A 20,128-nucleotide genomic window follows, 5' to 3' on the forward strand; every position below is an offset into this window, starting at 1 on the left:
ATGTTTGAGCAGTAACTTAACCAATCTGCCCTAGATTTGGGGTCCTCCAGTTTGCCTAATATTTACTTAGGGAACCCTTAGTATCTCTTTGATATACTTTATGCTTTCCATAGAGAATGTTTGAGTACGTTTAAATCAATATTTTTTAATCTACAGAAAATTGAAATAGAATTGGAGAAGAAAAGTGACCCATAATAATTAAAAATGTCTCGAAAAGTTGCCAAGCCATCAAAAACACTGAACATCTCTAGCTCTCTGGAATCTGAAGATATTAGTTTAGAAACAACAGTTCCTACAGATGATATTTCCTCATCAGAAGAGAGAGACGGTAAAGTCAAAATTACCAAGCAGCTAATTGAACGGAAAGAACTGCTTCATAATATTCAGTTACTGAAAATAGAGCTATCACAGAAAAATATGATGATCGACAATTTGAAGGTTGATTATCTTACAAAGGTAAGATCATGTGTAAATTTGCTATCTGTGTGCTTTATTGTCTTGAAACTGCAGATATATAAGAATTAAGTTTATGTAATCTGAACTTGAAATGATAAATTTAAAATATCAAGAAAATAATTATATTTTCTTGCATAGTTAAAAAAAACTGTTTTTAAAAAGAGAAAGGGGGCCTCCCCGGTGGCGCAGTGGTTAAGAATCCACCTGCCAATGCAGGGGACACGGGTTCAAGACCTGGTCCTGGAAGATCCCACATGCCGCGGAGCAGCTAAGCCTGTGCGCCACAACTACTGAGCCTGTGCTCTAGAGCCCATGAGCCACAACTACTGAAGCCCGCGTACCTAGAGCCCGCACTCCACAACAAGAGAAGCCACCGCAACAAGCCCGCGCACCGCAACTAAAGAAAAACCGCCCACAGCAGTGAAGACCCAAAGCAAAAATAAAATAAATAAATAAATTTATTAAATAAATAAGTAAAATAAAAGAAGGGAAGTGAATAATAGTTCTGTGTACCAAATAAAAAGTCTTGAAAGAAGGGGTGACTTAAAGGTGGACAGGGATGAATTGCTTCTGTAGGCTCAGTTTTTTTTTTTTTTTTCGCCATACGCGGGCCTCTCACTGTTGTGGCCTCTCCCGTTGCGGAGCACAGGCTCCGGACGCACAGGCTCAGCGGCCATGGCTCACGGGCACAGCCGCTCCACGGCATGTGGGATCTTCCCAGACCGGGGCACGAGCCCGTGTCCCCTGCATCGGCAGGTGGACTCTCAACCACTGTGCCACCAGGGAAGCCTCTAGGCTCAGTTTTTTGAATGTGTGAGGTATATTTTCTCTAGTGTTTTTTTTCTGGCCAAGTTTTTTCTGCTTCATTGAGAATTAGCCCTGATGTGACTAGTTGGATAGGGAGAATCAAGATCATTATTACATTACTGAATCTGTTGAGTCCTCTAGCATGGAGATTTGGTTTCTTTATATCTTGCTCTTTGATAGTTACTGTGTCATAGTACCAAGTGTAACAAATTCATTTACCCTATTCTTTAACAAGCGGTATCTGCCAAGTAACAAGGGATGCCCTAGTCCTTGTTTTTCTGCCTTGTGTGTTTATTTACAGTTACGGAGTGTTTTATGTAAGGCCTGGTAAAGTTGTCGCTAGTTATAAAAAATTGACAGTGATTTCAGAAAGACAGGATAAACATTGTAACTCTTACTACTTCTGTCTTCTGAGAAAGTCTTTTCTTTCCAGTAGTAAACCCTCCATCTTTGCTCTTGATCCCACCTCTTCCTATCTCCTCCCCTCCCCATTTTGTTTCAGTTATATTTACCTTCTCTCTTGTTAAGTCAGTCTTGGCTAGTTCTTGCCTATGTATAAGTATCATGCTGCTAGAAAAATTTCTTGACCATGCCTCTCTAGGAAAATGAAATGTCCTAAATCCCAAGGTCTTGATGAAATCATTTAGGTACATTTAAATATATATATTAGTAGCTAACATTTATTGAGTGCTTATTCTGTGCCAGACCCTGTTCTGTGAGCTTTTTCATGTATTATCTCATTTAAGCCATACATCTCTTTGAGGTGTAGGAGCTTTTAGGGAGATCTTCTCTGACCTCTCATATTAAATGAATCAATAGAATAAGTTAGACTGATATTTAGTAAGCACACAATAAGTATTAGTCATTGTTGCTGTTATTAACTAAAATAATATTCTCATTTTTTTCACTCTGCTTATTTTCTGTGCCTTACATCTATGCTCATAGGACTACCTGCCTTGTTTGTTGGGTATTTGTCTCTCTTAATAAAGTGTAAGGATCCTGAGGACAGGGACTTCTTTGTAGTCCCTGTTGTATCTCCAGCACTTAGAACTGTCCCTGGCACCTAGTAAGTGCTCAGCTGTTTCTTAACTGAGTGACTTAACCTCATTTTGCTGTTGAAAAAAACAGAACCATAACTGGTTAATAGCTTGCCAAGGCCATTCAGATGGAACTGATAGCGCCAGGTGGGATTAACACCAAGAAGTCTAATGCCTATGCTCCATCCAAGTAAACCTCCTAAGACTTCCTTTTAGGTTCTTTATGAAGTCACCTACCTAGACTAGGTCACTTGGTATTTTATCAGTGTATCCTGTGGTTTCCCATTCTTTTCCCTTAATCATATTGTTTTTACTCTTCAAATGGACTGCCACAGTGTTACTGGCTCATGTATCTCTATCCTTAAGACCTCCTTCAATGGAAGTCATTGAAGAAGCCTGAGGTAGTATCCCACTTGTTAATCTACCCACTCAGTCAACAAATATTCTATTAAGTGCCAACTGTATACCACATTGAAAATTACATTTTGTTTGGCCACTTTTTAAATTATTTGTTTTCAGCTTGCATTGTGCTTGGTTATAAATAGCTTCTCTCCTTTTTTTAAAATGTAACGTTTACATTATTGGCATGGTGATTTATTCATGAGAGGCTTTCTAGTATAACAGATCAGAGCTGCAGTTCCAGACACACACAGTTTGAGTTTGAATCCCAGCCCTTATAGTTACCTTGAGCAAATTCCTTAAGTTTTTTTTCCCTGATTTCCTGTAAAATAAGAATAATCATAGTTTTTACTTCATGGAGTTGTTGGAGGATTAAATTAATCAAGGCACATAAGCTCTTAGATGCCTGGTATATAATAAATAATAGTAGTTATATTTATTCAGCACTGTATATTATTATTATTGTATCCCATGGTGCTTAGTATAGTTTTTTACTTTTGTGGTTTTCTGATTGGGCTGAAAATGTAGAAGATTAAGTTAGTCATATTCCTGAGCTTATGACACACAGTCATCATTGATCCTTGCAAGATCACTTCTTATTTTGTACATTTATTCTTTTTATTCCCATAATTCATTTCTCTTCCTCCCTTTCTCTATGTTTATTTTTTCCTTTTAGCATTTATTCTTTAAAAAAATTATTGAGGTACAGTCAATTTACAGTATTATATAAGTTTCAAGTGTACAACATAGTGATTCACAATTTTTAAAGGTTATACTCAACTTATGGTTATTATAAACATTTATCTTGAACACGAGTATTTTTCTTATTTTTTACCTTTACATAAATCTGAATTGCATGTTTTGTTTTAGATTTTATTTCTTTTATAGTTTTTCCTTTCAACTCAGTGCGGTTTTTAAGATCCTTCATGTTACCATGTGCAAGTCTAGTCCTTTGCTTCCAGCAGCTACACAGTTCAGGTGTGTGTCTACCCATCCGTCCACCCATTCCCGCAGTGATAGGCACCCAGGATGCCTCTAGCTCCTTGCCACCACATGCAACGTGGCCTTCTTTAGACATTCCTCTTCTGGACCTGGTGTGAACATTTCTTTGACATATATACTAAGGAGTGGAATTTCTGGCTCACAGGGTATATGTCTACTTAATTTAAGTGTACTTCCAAATTGCTCTCCAGAGTAGCTGCCTGCTCTACATTCCTGTGTTTTTTGTCTATGAGCACTAGGGTTGTCCTGCTTAGAGACCCCTTGGGGTAATATATTTGCTGTCAAATATGGGAAGAAGTATTATATGGTAGAAGAATTACTCTTCCTTAATTCGTCAAATCCAAGCCACCTGGATTGGAAGGCGTACCACTATGTGTATTGCTAGCGTTAAACACTGCCAAGTTAAACTGTTATGTGCTGTAGTTTGTAAGATGCACTCCAGCTTCAGAGATGAAAAATGTGGAAAAGTGTGAGTCTGGGACTGATGAAGAAACAGTATTTTTAGCCACTCATTCATTCTCCAAAGCTTACTAGTACATTGAACATCAGGGATACGAAGATGAAAATGTCACATTCTAGCATTACAAAAATAAATTTCCCTCCCAAGACTATAGCTCCATGATAATGGTTGGAGTGGGAAGCTGGGAAGTGTAAGTCTTTAACTGGACAGATTGTTGTCTCTAATAAAAACCAGAGTTACCTGAGAAAGAGGGGAAAACTTGATGTTGGGAGACAAGTAACAGTTTTTTCCATTCATCAAGGTCTTTTTTAGTTCGGAAATATGTGAATCTATATAATATAACCTCTCCACGCCAATATGGCAAGGGTACAATGCTTATGTTTATTATAGCTTATTACTGGTGGTACAGTTTATTACTAAGAATGCCTCGACCCATGTTGATTTGACAGAAGCAGGTTGGTCCCAGGAAACTTAAAAATCATGGATTCCCCCTCCCCACTCAGCTGCTTGCTGACTGAGAGCACTGGGAAGGCGAGCCGCTCAGGCCAAACTTCCTAATCTTAGAGGATTGTTAGCTTTGCACTTTTATCCCCACTTATTGCTACCTAAATTGCTTTCCTTATTCCCCTCCTTACTCCTTTCTTCCTCATTCTTCTTGCTTGTCAATTTTTAAATGCCAAAATCTCTCTTGGTTTATCTCTCATTGGAGATCTGTGGGTTCTTTATTGCTTGGAAATGGAGGAGTGAATCTCCCTAGCTTGACTGTCTCTGAGTTGAGGGACTTAATCTAAAAGTCAGTTAAAATTGTAGAAGTTCTAACCCTGGAAAAAATGGAAGTTTCTCCTTGTGGTAACAGTTTTCTTGATTTGCAAAATAGTAATTATGAGGAATGTGGTTATCTTTTGTTGATTTAAGACATTTATCGAGACATGTTGCCAGGAATATAGCAGTAAATATGACAGAGTCCCTTTTTTATGGGACATGATCAAACAACAATTAAACAAGATATCTTCAAGATATGTGACGTGACATTGCTCAGCAGTGGGAGTTTTCTGCTTTGGATAGGGAGTCAGCAAACTTTCTCTGTAAAGGCCTGGGCCAGACAGTAAATATTTTATGCTTTGCAGGCCACATATGGTCTATCACATATTCTTCCTTTTTTTTTTTTTTCTTTTAGCAACTTTATAAATGTAAAACCTATTCTTAGCTTGTGGATAATCAGGAACAGGACATGGGCTGGATTTGGCCCATCACCATGGTATATTAACCCTTGCTTTAGATTATGTAACAGAGAAGCTATTTGCAGATTTTAGGCAGCTGGAGTGACATGTCCTGATTTTTATTTTCAAAATGTTGGTGAAGTAATAGACTAAGAGCAGATAAGGTAGAAGAGGAAGACAGTATTAGGCTATTGCCTTATGTAAGACTCCTAACTTTTTGGCTTCATCACCTGGAGCCATTTATTGAGAAATAGAAGGCTGGGAGAAAACTGATATAGGAGATAAAGTTTAAGTTCTGTTTTGAATATGTTAAACTTTAAATGTCCACCCATTAGACTCATAAATAGAATTGTCGCTCTGACTTTAGAGGACAGTCCATGACCAGGGAGTGTGTGTGGGGGGGGGCACACACACGTAATATACATCAGCATGTAGGTGCCACTTAAAGCTATGGGATTTGATGGCATTACGTGGGGAGAGTAGAGGGCCCCAAACCAAGTCAAGGAGTAGTCAAATATTAGAAATGGGTTAAAAGAAGAAAATCCAGCAAGGGAACCTGAGAACCTTGAGAGGGTCCAGTGAGTTAAGCAGGAAAACCAGGAGGAGTATCACATAAGGTGAAAGAGGATGGAGTGGTCAGCTCTGCCAAATCATGCTGTCAAGTAAGATAAATACGCAGAAATAACCATTGGACTGGGCATTATGGATGGGATTCATAACTTTAACGAGAATTGTTACTGGAATAGTGTGGGACAAAAACCATATGGAAGTTTTGCTCTGATGATGAGCACAGAAAATGGTACTGTGGCAGAGGAAGTGGTGGGATCAAGGGAGTGGTTTGTTGGGTTTTTTAATGGGAGACAAAAACATGTTTGTTTAATGACAGGAGTAGTTCAGTAGAGAAGGAGAATTTGATGATGCGAAAGGAATTCACTTGAATATATTAAGGACTGACTGTTAAATTAATCTGCATATTTTAAAAGGTGAAAAAGAACTGCCTGGGTTGAAAGGGAAAGAGTAAAGAATTTTTAAATAGTCTAAGAGTGAACTCAGGTGCATGGAGGCTTAAGAGGGAGCACAGCATATTGGGGAAATGGCAAGCACTTACTTTTGCTGGAACAGAGTTTTCTTTTAAGCTAGGGATGAGAGACATGGTAGGTAAGGGCCAGATCAAGAAAGATTAGTATGCCATTAGGTTTGGAATTTATTCTGAAGACAGTGAGGACCCTCTGAAGGATTTAAAACTGGGGAAATAAATTTTTGATAGCATTTTTAAAAGATAAGATAAAGGAAGATAGTTTTGGAGATTGACAAAACTGAAAGCAGGGAAACCAGTTAGGAAACCATTATAATAATCCAGGTGAGAGATGACAGGGGTCTAACTGAAGACTTGTCACTGGGTATTAAAGAGGATGGTATAGTTTTGACAGCTTTTTACGGAATAAACTCAACAATAAAAACAGTGATGTCAGAAGAGGGGGAAGATGGTGGAAGAGTAAGACCCGGAGATCACCTTCCTCCCCACAGATACACCAGAAATACATCTACACGTGGAACAACTCCTACAGAACATCTACTGAATGCTGGCAGAAGACCTCAGACCTCCCAAAAGGCAAGAAACTCCCCCATGGACCTGGGTAGGGCAAAAGAAAAAAGAATAAACAGAGACAAAAGGATAGAGATGGGACCTGCACCAGTGAGAGGGAGCTATGAAGGAGGAAAGGTTTCCACACACTAGAAGCCCCTTCGCGGGCGGAGCCTGTGGGTGGCGGAGGGTGGGGAGCTTCAGAGCTGCATAGGAGAGCACAGCCGCAGGGTTGCGGAGGGCAAAGTGGAGAGATTTCCACACAGAGGATCAGTGCCGACCAGCACTCACCAGCCCGAGAGGCTTGTGTGCTCACCCGCTGGGGCGGGCGGGGCTGGGAGCTGAAGCTGGGGCTTCGGTCGGATCACATGGAGAGGACTGGGGTTGGCTGCGTGAACACAGCCTGAAGCGGTTGGTGCACCACGGCTAGCCAGGTGGGAGGCCAGGAAAAAGCCTGGAGCTGCCGGAGAGACAAGAGACTTTTTCTTCCCTTTTTGTTTCCTGGTGCGCAAGGAGAGGGGATTAAGAGCGCTCCTTAAAGGAGCTCCAGAGACGGGCACGAGCCACGGCTAACAACGCAGACACCAGAGACGGGCATGAGACACTAAGGCTGCTGCCACGAAGAAGCCTGTGTGCGATCACAGGTCACTCTCCACACCTCCATTCTGGGGAGCCTGTGCAGCCCGCCACTGCCAGGGTCACGGGATCCAGGGACAACTTCCCTGGGAGAATGCATGGCACGCCTCAGGCTGCTGCAACGTCACACCAGCCTCTGGCACCACAGGCTCGCCCCACACTCCGTACCCCTCCCTCCTCCCGGACTGAGTGAGCCGGAGCCCCCGAATCAGTGGCTTCTTTAACCCCGTCCTGTCTGAGCAAAGAACAGATGCCCTCCAACAACCTACATGCAGAGGCGAGGCCAAATCCAAAGCTGAACACGGGGAGCTGTGAGAACAAAGAAGAGAAAGGGAAATCTCTCCCAGCAGCCTCAGGAGCAGCAGATTAAATCTCCACGATCAACTTGATGTACCCCGCATCTGTGGAATACATGAATAGACAATGAACCATCCCAAATTGAAGAGGTGGACTTTGAGAGCAAGATCTATTATTTTTTCCCCTTTTCCACTTTTTCTGAGTGTGTACCTGTACGCCTCTGTGTGAGATTTAGTCAGTATAGCTTTGCTTTCACCATTTGTCCTAGGGTTCTATCCGTCCGTTGTTTTTTTTCTTTTTTTACTTCAAAAAAATTTTTTAATGATTTTTCTATTTTAATAACTTTTGTTTTACCTTTATTTTCTTTTATCCTCTTTCTTTCTTTCTTTCTTTCTACTTTTTCTCCTTTTATTCTGAGCCATGTGGATGAAAGGCTCTGGTGCTGTAGCCAGGAGTCAGTGCTGTGCCTCTGAGATGGGAGAGCCAACTTCAGGACACTGGTCCACAAGGGACCTCCAAGCTCCACATAATATCAAATGGCAGAATTCTCCCAGAGATCTCCATCTCAACACCAACACCCAGCTTCACTCAACGACCAGCAAGCTACAGTGCTGGACACCCTATGCCAAACAACTAGCAAGACAGGAACACAACCCCGCCCATTAAAAGAGAGGCTGCCTAAAATTATAATAACTCCACAGACACCCAAAAACACACCACCAGATGTGAACCTGCCCACCAGAAAGACAAGATCCGGCTGCATCCACCAGAACACAGGCACTAGTCCCCTCCACCAGGAAGCCTACACAACCCACTGAATCAACTTTAGCCACTGGGGACAGACACCAAAAACAATGGGAACTACGAACCTGGAGCCTGCAAAAAGGAGATCCCGAACACAGTAAAATAAGCAAAATGAGAAGACAGAAAAACACACAGCAGATGAAGGAGCAAGATAAAAACCCACCAGACCTAACAAATGAGAGGAAATAGGCAGTTTACCTGAAAAAGAATTCAGAAAAATGATAGTAAAGATGATGCAAAATCTTAGAAATAGAATAGAGAAAATGCAAGAAACATTTAACAAGGACCTAGAAGAACTAAATATGAAACAAGCAACGATGAACAACACAATAAATGAAATTAAGAATACTCTAGAAGGGATCAATAGCAGAAAAACTCAGGCAAAAGAACGGATAAGTGACCTGGAAGATAAAGTAGTGGGAATAACTACTGCAGAGCAGAATAAAGAAAAAAGAATGAAAAGAACTGAGGACAGTCTCAGAGACTTCTGGGACAACATTAAATGCACAAACATTCGAATTTAGGGGTTCTAGAAGAAGAAGAGAAAAAGAAAGGGACTGAGAAAATATTTGAAGAGATTATATTAGAAAACTTCCCTAATATGGGAAAGGAAATAGTTAAGTCCAGGAAGCACAGAGAGTCCCATACAAGAAAAATCCAAGGAGAAACACGCCAAGACACATATTAATCAAACTGTCAAAAATTAAATACAAAGAAAACATATTAAAAGTGCAAGGGAAAAACAACAAATAACACACAAGGGAATCCCCATAAGGTTAACAGCTGATCTTTCAGCAGAAACTCTGCAAGCCAGAAGGGACTGGCAGGACATATTTAAAATGATGAAGGAGAAAAACCTACAACCAAGATTACTTTACCCAGCAAGGATCTCATTCAGATTTGATGGAGAAATTAAAACCTTTACAGAAAAGCAAAAGCTGAGAGAGTTCAGCACCACAAAACCAGCTTTACAACAAATGCTAAAGGATCTTCTCTAGGCAAGAAACACAAGAGAAGGAAAAGACCTATAATAACAAACCCAAAACAATTAAGAAAATGGGAATAGGAACATACATATCGATAATTACCTTAAATGTAAATGGATTAAATGCCCCCACCAAAAGACACAGACTGGCTGAATGGATACAAAAACAAGACCCATGTATATGCTGTCTACAAGAGACGCACTTCAGACCTAAGGGAGGGTATGGAAAAAGATATTCCATGCAAATGGAAACCAAAAGAAAGCTGGAGTAGCAATTCTTATATCAGACAAAATAGACTTTAAAATAAAGACTATTAGAAGAGACAAAGAAAGACACTAAATAATAATCAAGGGATCGATCCAAGAAGAAGACATAACAATTGTAAATATTTATGCACCTAACATAGGAGTACCTCAATACATAAGGCAAATACTAACAGCCATAAAAGGGGAAATCAACAGTAACACATTCACAGTAGGAGACTTAAACACCCCACTTTCACCAATGGACAGATCATCCAATATGAAAATAAATAAGGAAACACAAGCTTTAAATGATACATTAAACAAGATGGACTTAATTGATATTTGTAGGACATTCCACCCAAAAACAGCAGAATATGCATTTTTCTCAAGTGCTCATGGAACATTCTCCAGGATAGATCATATCTTGGGTCACAAATCAAGCCTTGGTAAATTTAAGAAAATTGAAATTGTATCAAGTATCTTTTCTGACCACAACACTATGAGACTAGATATCAATTACAGGAAAAGATCTGTAAAAAATACAAACACATGGAGGCTAAACAATACACTACTTAATAATGAAGTGATCACTGAAGAAATCAAAGAGGAAATCAAAAACTACCTAGAAACAAATGACAATGGAGACACGACGACCCAAAACCTATGGGATGCAGCAAAAGCAGTTCTAAGAGGGAAATTTATAGCAATACAATCCTACCTTAAGAAACAGGAAACACCTCGAATAAACAACCTAACCTTGCACCTAAAGCAATTAGAGAAAGAAGAACAAAAAAACCCCAATGTTAGCAGAAGTAAAGAAATCATAAAGATCAGATCAGAAATAAATGAAAAAGAAATTAAGGAAACGACAGCAAAGTTCAATAAAACTAAAAGCTGGTTCTTTGAGAAGTTAAACAAAATTGATAAAGCATTAGCCAGACTCATCAAGAAAAACAGGGAGAAGACTCAAATCAATAGAATTACAAATGAAAAAGGAGAAGTAACAACTGACACTGCAGAAATAAAAAAGATCATGAGAGATTACTACAAGCAACTCTATGCCAATAAAATGGACAACCCAGAAGAAATGGACAAATTCTTAAAAATGCACAACCTGCCAAGAATGAATCAGGAAGAAATAGAAAATATGAACAGACCAATCACAAGCACTGAAATTGTAACTGTGATCAAAAATCTTCCAACAGACAAAAGCCCATGACCAAACAGCTTCACAGGCAAATTCCATCAAACATTTAGAGAAGAGCTAACACCTATCCTCAAACTCTTCCAAAATATAGCAGAGGGAGGAACACTCCCAAACTCATTCTACGAGGCCACCAGCACCATGATACCAAAACCAGACAAGGATGTCACAAAGAAAGAAAACTACAGGCCAGTATCACTGATGAACATAGATGCAAAAATCCTCAACAAAATACTAGCAAACAGAATCCAACAGCACATTAAAAGGATCATGATCAAGTGGGGTTTATTCCAGGAATGCAAGGATTCTTCAATATACGCAAATCAATCAATGTGATACACCATATTAAAAAATTGAAGGAGAAAAAAAATATGGCCATCTCAATCGATGCAGAGAAAGCTTTCGACAAAATTCAACACCCATTTATGATAAACCCCCTGCAGAAAGTAAGCATAGAGGTAAATTTCCTCAACATAATAAAGGCCATATATGACAAACCCACAGCCAACATTGTTCTCAATGGTGAAAAACTGAAACCATTTCAACTAAGATCATGAACAAGACAAGGTTGCCCACTCTCACCACTCTTACTCAACATAGTTTTGGAAGTTTTAGTCACAGCAATCAGAGAAGAAAAGGAAATAAAAGGAATCCAAATCGGAAGAGAAGAAGTAAAGCTGTCACTCTTTGCAGATGACATGATACTATACATAGAGAATCCTAAAGGTGCTACCAGAAAACTACTACAGCTAATCAATGAATTTGGTAAAGTAGCAGGATACAAAACGCACAGAAATCTTTTGCATTCCAGCACACTAATGATGAAAAATCTGAAAGTGAAATCAAGAAAACACTCCCATTTACCATTGCAACAAAAAGAATAAAATATCTAGGAATAAACCTTCCTAAGGAGACAAAAGACCTGTATGCAGAAAATTATAAGACACTGATGAAAGAAATTAAAGGTGATACAAATAGATGGAGAGATATACCATGTTCTTGGATTGGAAGCATCAACATTGTGAAAATGACTCTACTACCCAAAGCAATCTACAGATTCAATGCAATCCCTATCAAACTACCACTGGCATTCTTCACAGAAATAGAACAAAAAATTTCACAATTTGTATGTAAACACAAAAGACCCCGAATAGCCAAAGCAATCTTAAGAACGAAAAACGGAGCTGGAGGAATCAGGCTCCCTGACTTCTGACTATACTACAAAGCTACAGTAATCAAGACAGTATGGTACTGGCACAAAAACAGAAAGATCGATCAATGGAACAGGATAGAAAACCCAGAGATAAACCCACGCACATATGGTCACCTTATCTTTGACAAAGGAGGCAGGAATGTACAGTGGAGAAAGGACAGCCTCTTCAATAAGTGGTGCTGGGAAAACTGGATAGGTACATGTAAAAGTATGAGATTAGATCACTCAAAATTAAGCTCAAAATGGATTAAAGACCTAAATGTAAGGCCATAAACTATCAAACTCTTAGAGGAAAACATAGGCAGAGCACTCTATGACATAAATCACAGCAAGATACTTTTTGATCCACCTCCTAGAGAAATGGAAATAAAAACAAAAATAAACAAATGGGACCTAAGGAAACTGCAAAGCTTTTGCACAGCAAAGGAAACCATAAACAATTCCAAAAGAGAACCCTCAGAATGGGAGAAAATATTTGCAAATGAAGCAACTGACAAAGGATTAATTTCCAAAATTTACAAGCAGCTCATGCAGCTCAATAACAAAAAAACAAACAACCCAATCCAAAAATGGGCAGAAGACCTAAATAGACATTTCTCCAAAAAAGATATACAGACTGCCAACAAACACATGAAAGAATGCTCAACATCATTAATCATTAGAGAAATGCAAATCAAAACTACAATGAGATATCATCTCACACCGGTCAGAATGGCCATCATCAAAAAATCTAGAAACAATAAATGCTGGAGAGGGTGTGGAGAAAAGGGAACACTCTTGCACTGCTAATGGGAATGTGAATTGGTACAGCCACTGTGGAGAACAGTATGGAGGTTCCTTAAAAAACTACGAATAGAACTACCATATGACCCAGTAATCCCACTACTGGGCATATACCCTGAGAAAACCATAATTCAAAATGAGTCATGTACCAAAATGTTCATTGCAGCTCTATTTACAGTAGCCCGGAGATGGAAACAACCTAAGTGTCCATCATCGGATGAATGGATAAAGATGTGGCACATATATACAATGGAATATTACTCAGCCATAAAAAGAAACGAAAATGAGCTACTTGTAATGAGGTGGATGGACCTAGAGTCTGTCATACAGAGTGAAGTAAGTCAGAAAGAGAAAGACAAATACTGTATGCTAACACATATATATGGAATTTAATTTTAAAAAATGTCAAGAAGAACCTAGGGGTAAGACAGGAATAAAGACATAGACCTACTAGAGAATGGACTTGAGTGTATGGGGAGAGGCAAGGGTAAGCTGTGACAAAGAGAGTGGCATGGACATATATACACTACCAAACGTAAAATAGATAGCTAGTGGGAAGCAGTCGCATAGCACAGGGAGATCAGCTTGGTGCTTTGTGACCACCTAGAGGGGTGGGATAGGGAGGGTTGGAGGGAGGGAGATGCAAGAGGGAAGAGATATGGGAACATATGTATATGTATGACTGATTCACTTTGTTATAAAGCAGAAACTAACACACCATTGTAAAGCAATTATTCTCCAATAAAGATGGAAATAAAAATAAAAAAAAAAATGATGTCAGATAAGAATAAGCAATGGAGGAGATATATCAAATATGCGTGACTCGGATTTTTTTGCTTTGGAGACCAGGGAGATGTAAGGAATATAAAATAGGTGAGGGTGATGACTAGGTTCATTTTGGACATTTATAGCAACACCCATGTAGTCAATTGAAGATGTATAGTAGGCAGAGATTATAGATGGATCTGAGGTATATATTCAGGGTCTGACCAGGAAATAACTAGCTGGGCAAGGCACCAGCATAAAAATTCCAGTTGTCAAAGGGTTTTTCACTTAGATTAGATTAATGGGAAAAGATGATCTTAATGACAGCCTGGCAAGAAAACATTCATAAGGCAGCAGATTCAAAGCATAGTTTTTTTGTTGTTTGTTTGTTTGTTGCGGTACGCAGGCCTCTCACTGTTGAGGCCTCTCCCGTTGTGGAGCGCAGGCTCCGGACGCGCAGGCGCAGCGGCCATGGCTCACGGGCCCAGCTGCTCCGCGGCATGTGGAATCTTCCCAGATTGGGGCACAAACCCATGTCCCCTGCATCGGCAGGCAGACTCTCAACCACTGCGCCACCAGGGAAGCCCCAAAGCATAGTTTAACAACCATTTTTATGAACAAACAGAAGGTTTTATTAAACGATAAATTTGTGAACTGACCGTATAATTTATCTTTTTCTCTTTTTTAAGATTGAAGAATTGGAAGAGAAGCTTAATGATGCACTTCACCAGAAGCAGCTACTAACATTGAGATTAGAAAACCAATTGACTTTTCAACAAAAGGATGCCAGGTAAAAGTTTTAAAAAGCAGCAATACCGGGCTTCCCTGGTGGCGCAGTGGTTGAGAGTCCACCTGCCGACGCAGGGGACACGGGTTCGTGCCTCGGTCCGGGAAAATCCCACATGCCACAGAGCGGTAGGCCCGTGAGCCGTGGCTGCTGAGCCTGCTCGTCTGGAGCCTGTGCTGCGCAACGGGAGAGGCCACAACAGTGACAGGCCCGCGTACCGCAAATATATAAATAAATAAGTAGCAATACCTGTCTAGCAGTTAGTAATGTCATTACGTATTCATGCATGTGATCGTAAGCTAAAATAGAGAAATCTTAAAGACGGTAATAATTTTTACATCCAGACTGACAAAAAAAACTACTTGATACGTACACAAAATTCAAAAAGCCAGAATTCAACATTCATTCAAAAATATTGCCAGTGTCAGTGAACCATAAATGACAATGGAAGCTCTCTAAACTCACCACCACTTAACTGGCTGTCTGGATTAAATTTTTCATTTGCTCTGTAGAACATACTGATATATTCTTATGGCCCACTGAATTCTTCTGGGTTAATGTATCTTTTGTTTGCCTACATACTTCCTCCACCTCAGTTGTGTGTTTATCCAGAGTCTGTTGTGTTTACTCTCAAATATGCCTATGCCAGTCATATTTATTATACTTACATAATCATACTTACACTTAATTAAAATTATATTTTAAAATGAGTACAAAAACATATGTCATTTCTTTGCAAACTATAATGAATTCTTTGGAAAGATTCAATTAAAGTGAGTGACTAAAAATCATCAAATTAAGTGTAAGCAAGAGGTGTTTAGAGATTAGGGGCAAAAATCAAATCCATAAAAAGTATCCTCAGATTTCCCAAGTGTCTTTTCAAAAGGTCTCCTGCCATTGTAAAGAAATCAAATTTGGAAATCATGAAAAATGATTTACAGATAAACAAAGCATATCTCCATATTACAAAAAATCTGTACCCTACATAAAAAATGTTGCCAATGAATGTTTATGCTATATTTTAATTAGCTGTAAATGTGTAAAGTAGGTGTCTTTTCCCTTTATAAGATCTTACTCTTTAACTTATATTTTAAAAAATTATCAGACCAATTATCAGCTACTATCTCATTAGATAAGTGGTTCTCAAATTTTAGCATGCATCGGAACCACCTGCCGGGCTGAAAAAAGATTGTTGGGTCCCACCCTCAGATTCTGATTTGAGTTGAGCCCTGAGAATTTGCATTTTTACCAAGTTCCCAGATGATGCTAATGCTGCTACTGGTTTGGGGATAACACTTTGAAAACCACTGCATTGGATAATAGGACTTCTACTCTATTTCTTTAGGCACTGATCAAATTAAATGAAGTGGAGAGGGCAGTAGGAGACTATTGCAGTAATTCTCTTGATAGCTGATAGTGGTAAAAAGTGGTTGGATTCTGAATATATTTTGAAGGTAGAGTTGATAGGATGTCCTAATGGATTAGATGTGGGGTTTAGGAGAGAAAGAGGAATCAAGGATTGTACCAACATTTTTGGCCTGAATAAATGAAGGGATGAAATTGCTGTCAAGTAAAGATGGTTGGGGGTGGTGGTGGGATGAATTGGGAGATTGGGATTGACATACATACACTAATATGTATAAAATAGATAACTAATAAGAACCTGCTGTATAAAAAAATAAATAAATAAAATTCAAAACTAAAGATGCTGAAACCATAGGTTTGTGAGAGAAGAGCAGGAGTTCAATTTGGAACATGTTAAGTTAGAGTTGTCGTATTAGAAATCCATGTGGAGGTATATGCGAAGTCTGATCTAGAGATATAAATCTGGAGTCATTAGGATATAGATGGTATTTAAGTCACGAGACTGGATGAATTCCCCAAGGGAGTGAACACAGACAGAGGAGGGGACTGAGTACTCCAACACTAAGGCAAACTAGATAATAAGACCGAGAAAGTGCCACCAAGAAAATAGGATAAAAATGAAGAGGAAAAAAATATGGTGTCTGGGAAGCCAGATGAAGAAAGTGTATAAGGAGGGAGAGATCAGATGTCTCAAGTGCTATTGATAGGGATGGAAAGAACTGAGAATTGATCATTAGCAATCTGAATGTTACCAGACCTGATTGGCCTGGGTTTAAGAGGAAAGGCATTGAAGAGAGCACATACAGAAAACTTTTGAGAAACAAAAGGGGCAGTGAAAGAGGGTCAAAAATTGTGGGAGCTTGTTTGTTCATTTATTTTAAGACAGGACGAATAGCAGTATGTTTGTATGTTGATGGAAGTGATACAGTAGGAGGGGGAAAAATCAGAGGGTGCCTTCCTGCTCAAAATTTTTGGGTGGGCAACTAACAATGTGTACTACATGGATTCCTTGAGAAAGGTGGTTGATTATGTGTGGATTACTGATTTCATTACCTCATTGGTTGAATGAATACATTATGGTGGTTCAGTGTTGCCATCTTAAAGAGGTACACCTTGAAGTAACTGGATAAAGACAAATGAAAATTACTTTAATGAGTAGGGTCCAAAGCAGATATGTAAGATTTACACCTTAAGGAGAAGACATGTATAATTTTATAATTTGAATTTTAAACATTATTAAGAACATTAATTTTCTATTTAATAATTTATGTGGCTACACATTCAGTAATTAGTATAGCATTGTCATTTCGTGTTTAACTGGTTAAGTCAGCATTTAGCTGGAGCCAAAAATACTATTAAGCTTCTCATTTCTTAATTTTATGTTACTATAAAAAAGGAACTTTGAGAAAATTAGATCTCAGTGATTTTTTTAAGCTTGCTATACATTCTCTCCTAATGTAGAAAATATCAAGAACTAATGAAACAAGAAATGGAAACTATTTTATTGAGACAGAAGCAACTAGAAGAGACAAACCTTCAGCTAAGAGAGAAAGCTGGAGATATTCGTCGAAACCTGCGTGACTTTGAGTTGACAGAAGACCAATATATGAACCTAAAAGGTCTTCCGGAAGATCAGCTTTCTATTCCTGAATATGTGTCTGTAAGTGTCTTGTATCATTTAAAAAAAAAAAAAATGCATATATTTCCAGACTAAAATTTGCCATTTCTATAGTAGCCATAACTTTTTTTTCTTTTGCCATAACTTTTGAAGTACCTAATTGATAAATTATTTTATGGCTCTGATCTGAAGGCAGTGAGTGAATGGTGTTCAGATCACCAAATTTTAAAGGGTCTTGGCCATTGACCTCCAAATTCAAGCAATAAATAGGGCTCTAAAGTTAATGGCTGGATAATCCATAGAAATGAATTATTTTATCATAAACTGTGGCAGTTTATAGTGTTCTCAAATGAAAAATTATAGAGATGACAGATTAGTGTTTGCCAGGGGTTAGGGACATTAAAGAAGAGGGGAGTGGTGTGATTATAAAGGGACAGCATGAGGGCGATCGTTACGGATCTAGGTCAGGATCTCAACTGCAGTGTTGGTTACACAAGTCTGTATGTAGGATTGATCTATGGCAGTGTTCTCAAATCTTTCTGATATCAGCATCCATTTACACTCTAAAAATTATTGAAGACCCCAAAGAGATTTTGCTTATATAGACTATATCTGTTAATATTTATCATATTCAAAATTAAAACTGAGAAATTTTTACAATACAGGAATACACAAGTACACACTTCATTAGCCTTAAGGGCAATGATATCATCACACATCATGTAGCCACCGGCAGACACTTAATGGGCATAAGATTAAGAGTAAAACAGGCAAAAAATCTTAGTATTACTAGGAAAATAGTTTTGGTCCCATTGATTTCCTGAAATGGTCTCAGAGTGGCAGGGTGGGACCAGGGCTCTCAAGAGCACACATCTCACACAAACTGCAAGTTTGTGATATATAGAGGTCATTTCACCCTAAGAGGCTTGATTTTTTTCATCTGTAAAAGGGTTAATAATAATAACAGTGCCATTTATTCAATAGCTTGTCATAATCTATGATGAAAAAGAATCTGAAAAAGAATATTTATATGTATAACTGAATCACCTTGCTGTATAGTAGAAACTAACACAGCATTGTAAATCCACTATGCTTCAATTAAAAAAGAATAATAATAACAGCAACTTTCTGTTGAGGTAATTGTGAAGATTAACTATAAATTTGTATGTAAAATGCTTAACACAGTGCTTAGAACATAGTAAACACATAATAAATATTATCAGTTCTTTTTGCTGTAGTGGTTGCTACTCTTGGTTCTCATTTGGATAAGGCTTCCAGATTAATGATTTCCTATAAAACGGAGTACTGTTTTTTGTCCAGCTTTTTATTTAACATAGCTTGAACATAATTGTTCTGCCCAAAGTACTGTCCAAAACCAATTAAATATCTCAAGTGCTGTCATTGAGGCTTTATCCACTGTAGATGGAAAGTATCCCATTAGTGGCAGGCATACATATTTTTGTTCTCTGATCTGTTAATGTTCCTTGTCTTATCTTTTGTTTTCAGACAGTACCATCCTAACTAGTTAATTATACACAGGTTCATTGTGTCAATTACTAGCCTTAGGACTTGCCTCTTACCAAATATGGTACTCCTGCAATACAGCAATACATTAAGGAGTTTCAGATTGTATGCCTATAAAATAAATAGTCCCTAATTGTCCTCTCCTAATTTGCTGATAGCTTAGTTTTGTAGGAGCTTGTTAGTTGGAACACTTTACTAAGTTAGGGCAGGCAAATTCCCCTGAGAGAATTATGAGTGGGAAGAGAGGTCCAACTGAATGGAACAGTGACATGAAAATACCTCCTGATTCATCCTGATTATCCCTTCCACAGCGGTGGTAGTAAGTAGATTTCACCAAGAGCCTGGGGTGTAGGCTTTTCCTATATTTAGGCATGGGAGACAGAGCAGTGCACAAACCAGACAAAAATTCCTGTCCTCACAGAGCTTACATTCCAATGGAGCAACACACACAACAAATTAAAATATGTAGAACGTTTGTCCTAAATGCTATGGAGAAAAGAGCAGGAATGAAGAGTGAGGATGCTATTTTAAATCAGCGTAGGGGAAGGACTTCCCTGGCAGTCGAGTGGTTAGGACTCCGTGCTCTCACTGCCAAGGGACCGGGTTCGATCCCTGGTCGGTGAACTAAGATCCCACAGGTGGCGCGGCCCCCAGAAGAATCTGGTTAGGGAAGTCAGGGAGGGTTTTACTGATAGGGTGACGTCTGGTCAGAGACCAGAAGGGAGTGAAAGCATGAGCCGTACATTTATATGTGAGAAGAGCTTTTCCATCAGAGGAAAGAGCAAGAGCAAAACTCTGGAACACTTGATGTGTTGAGGAAATAACAAGCGGATAGTGTGGAGTGAGCAGTAGTGGGAGGTAAGGAGTAAGGAGAACATGGAGGACTGATAGAAGAGAGGAAAGAGAGACCGTGTCACAGGTGGGGAGTTACAGAT

The 20,128-nt window shown here is 38.9% G+C and overlaps 1 protein-coding gene across 1 annotated transcript in view; it reads left to right on the forward strand.

Annotated features, from left to right (window-relative positions):
• Positions 1-204: 204 nt before the first annotated feature.
• The window catches only part of PIBF1 (progesterone immunomodulatory binding factor 1), a 199,467-nt gene continuing 179,543 nt past the window's right edge, over positions 205-20,128 (forward strand). The window contains exons 1-3 of the mRNA XM_065895935.1: positions 205-456; positions 14,589-14,689; positions 17,513-17,711. Coding sequence (XP_065752007.1) covers positions 205-456; positions 14,589-14,689; positions 17,513-17,711 — 552 coding nt within the window. The remainder of the gene's footprint in view (positions 457-14,588; positions 14,690-17,512; positions 17,712-20,128) is intronic.

This window comes from Phocoena phocoena, chromosome 18, assembly GCF_963924675.1.
Source record: "Phocoena phocoena chromosome 18, mPhoPho1.1, whole genome shotgun sequence".
Lineage (NCBI taxonomy): Eukaryota > Metazoa > Chordata > Mammalia > Artiodactyla > Phocoenidae > Phocoena > Phocoena phocoena.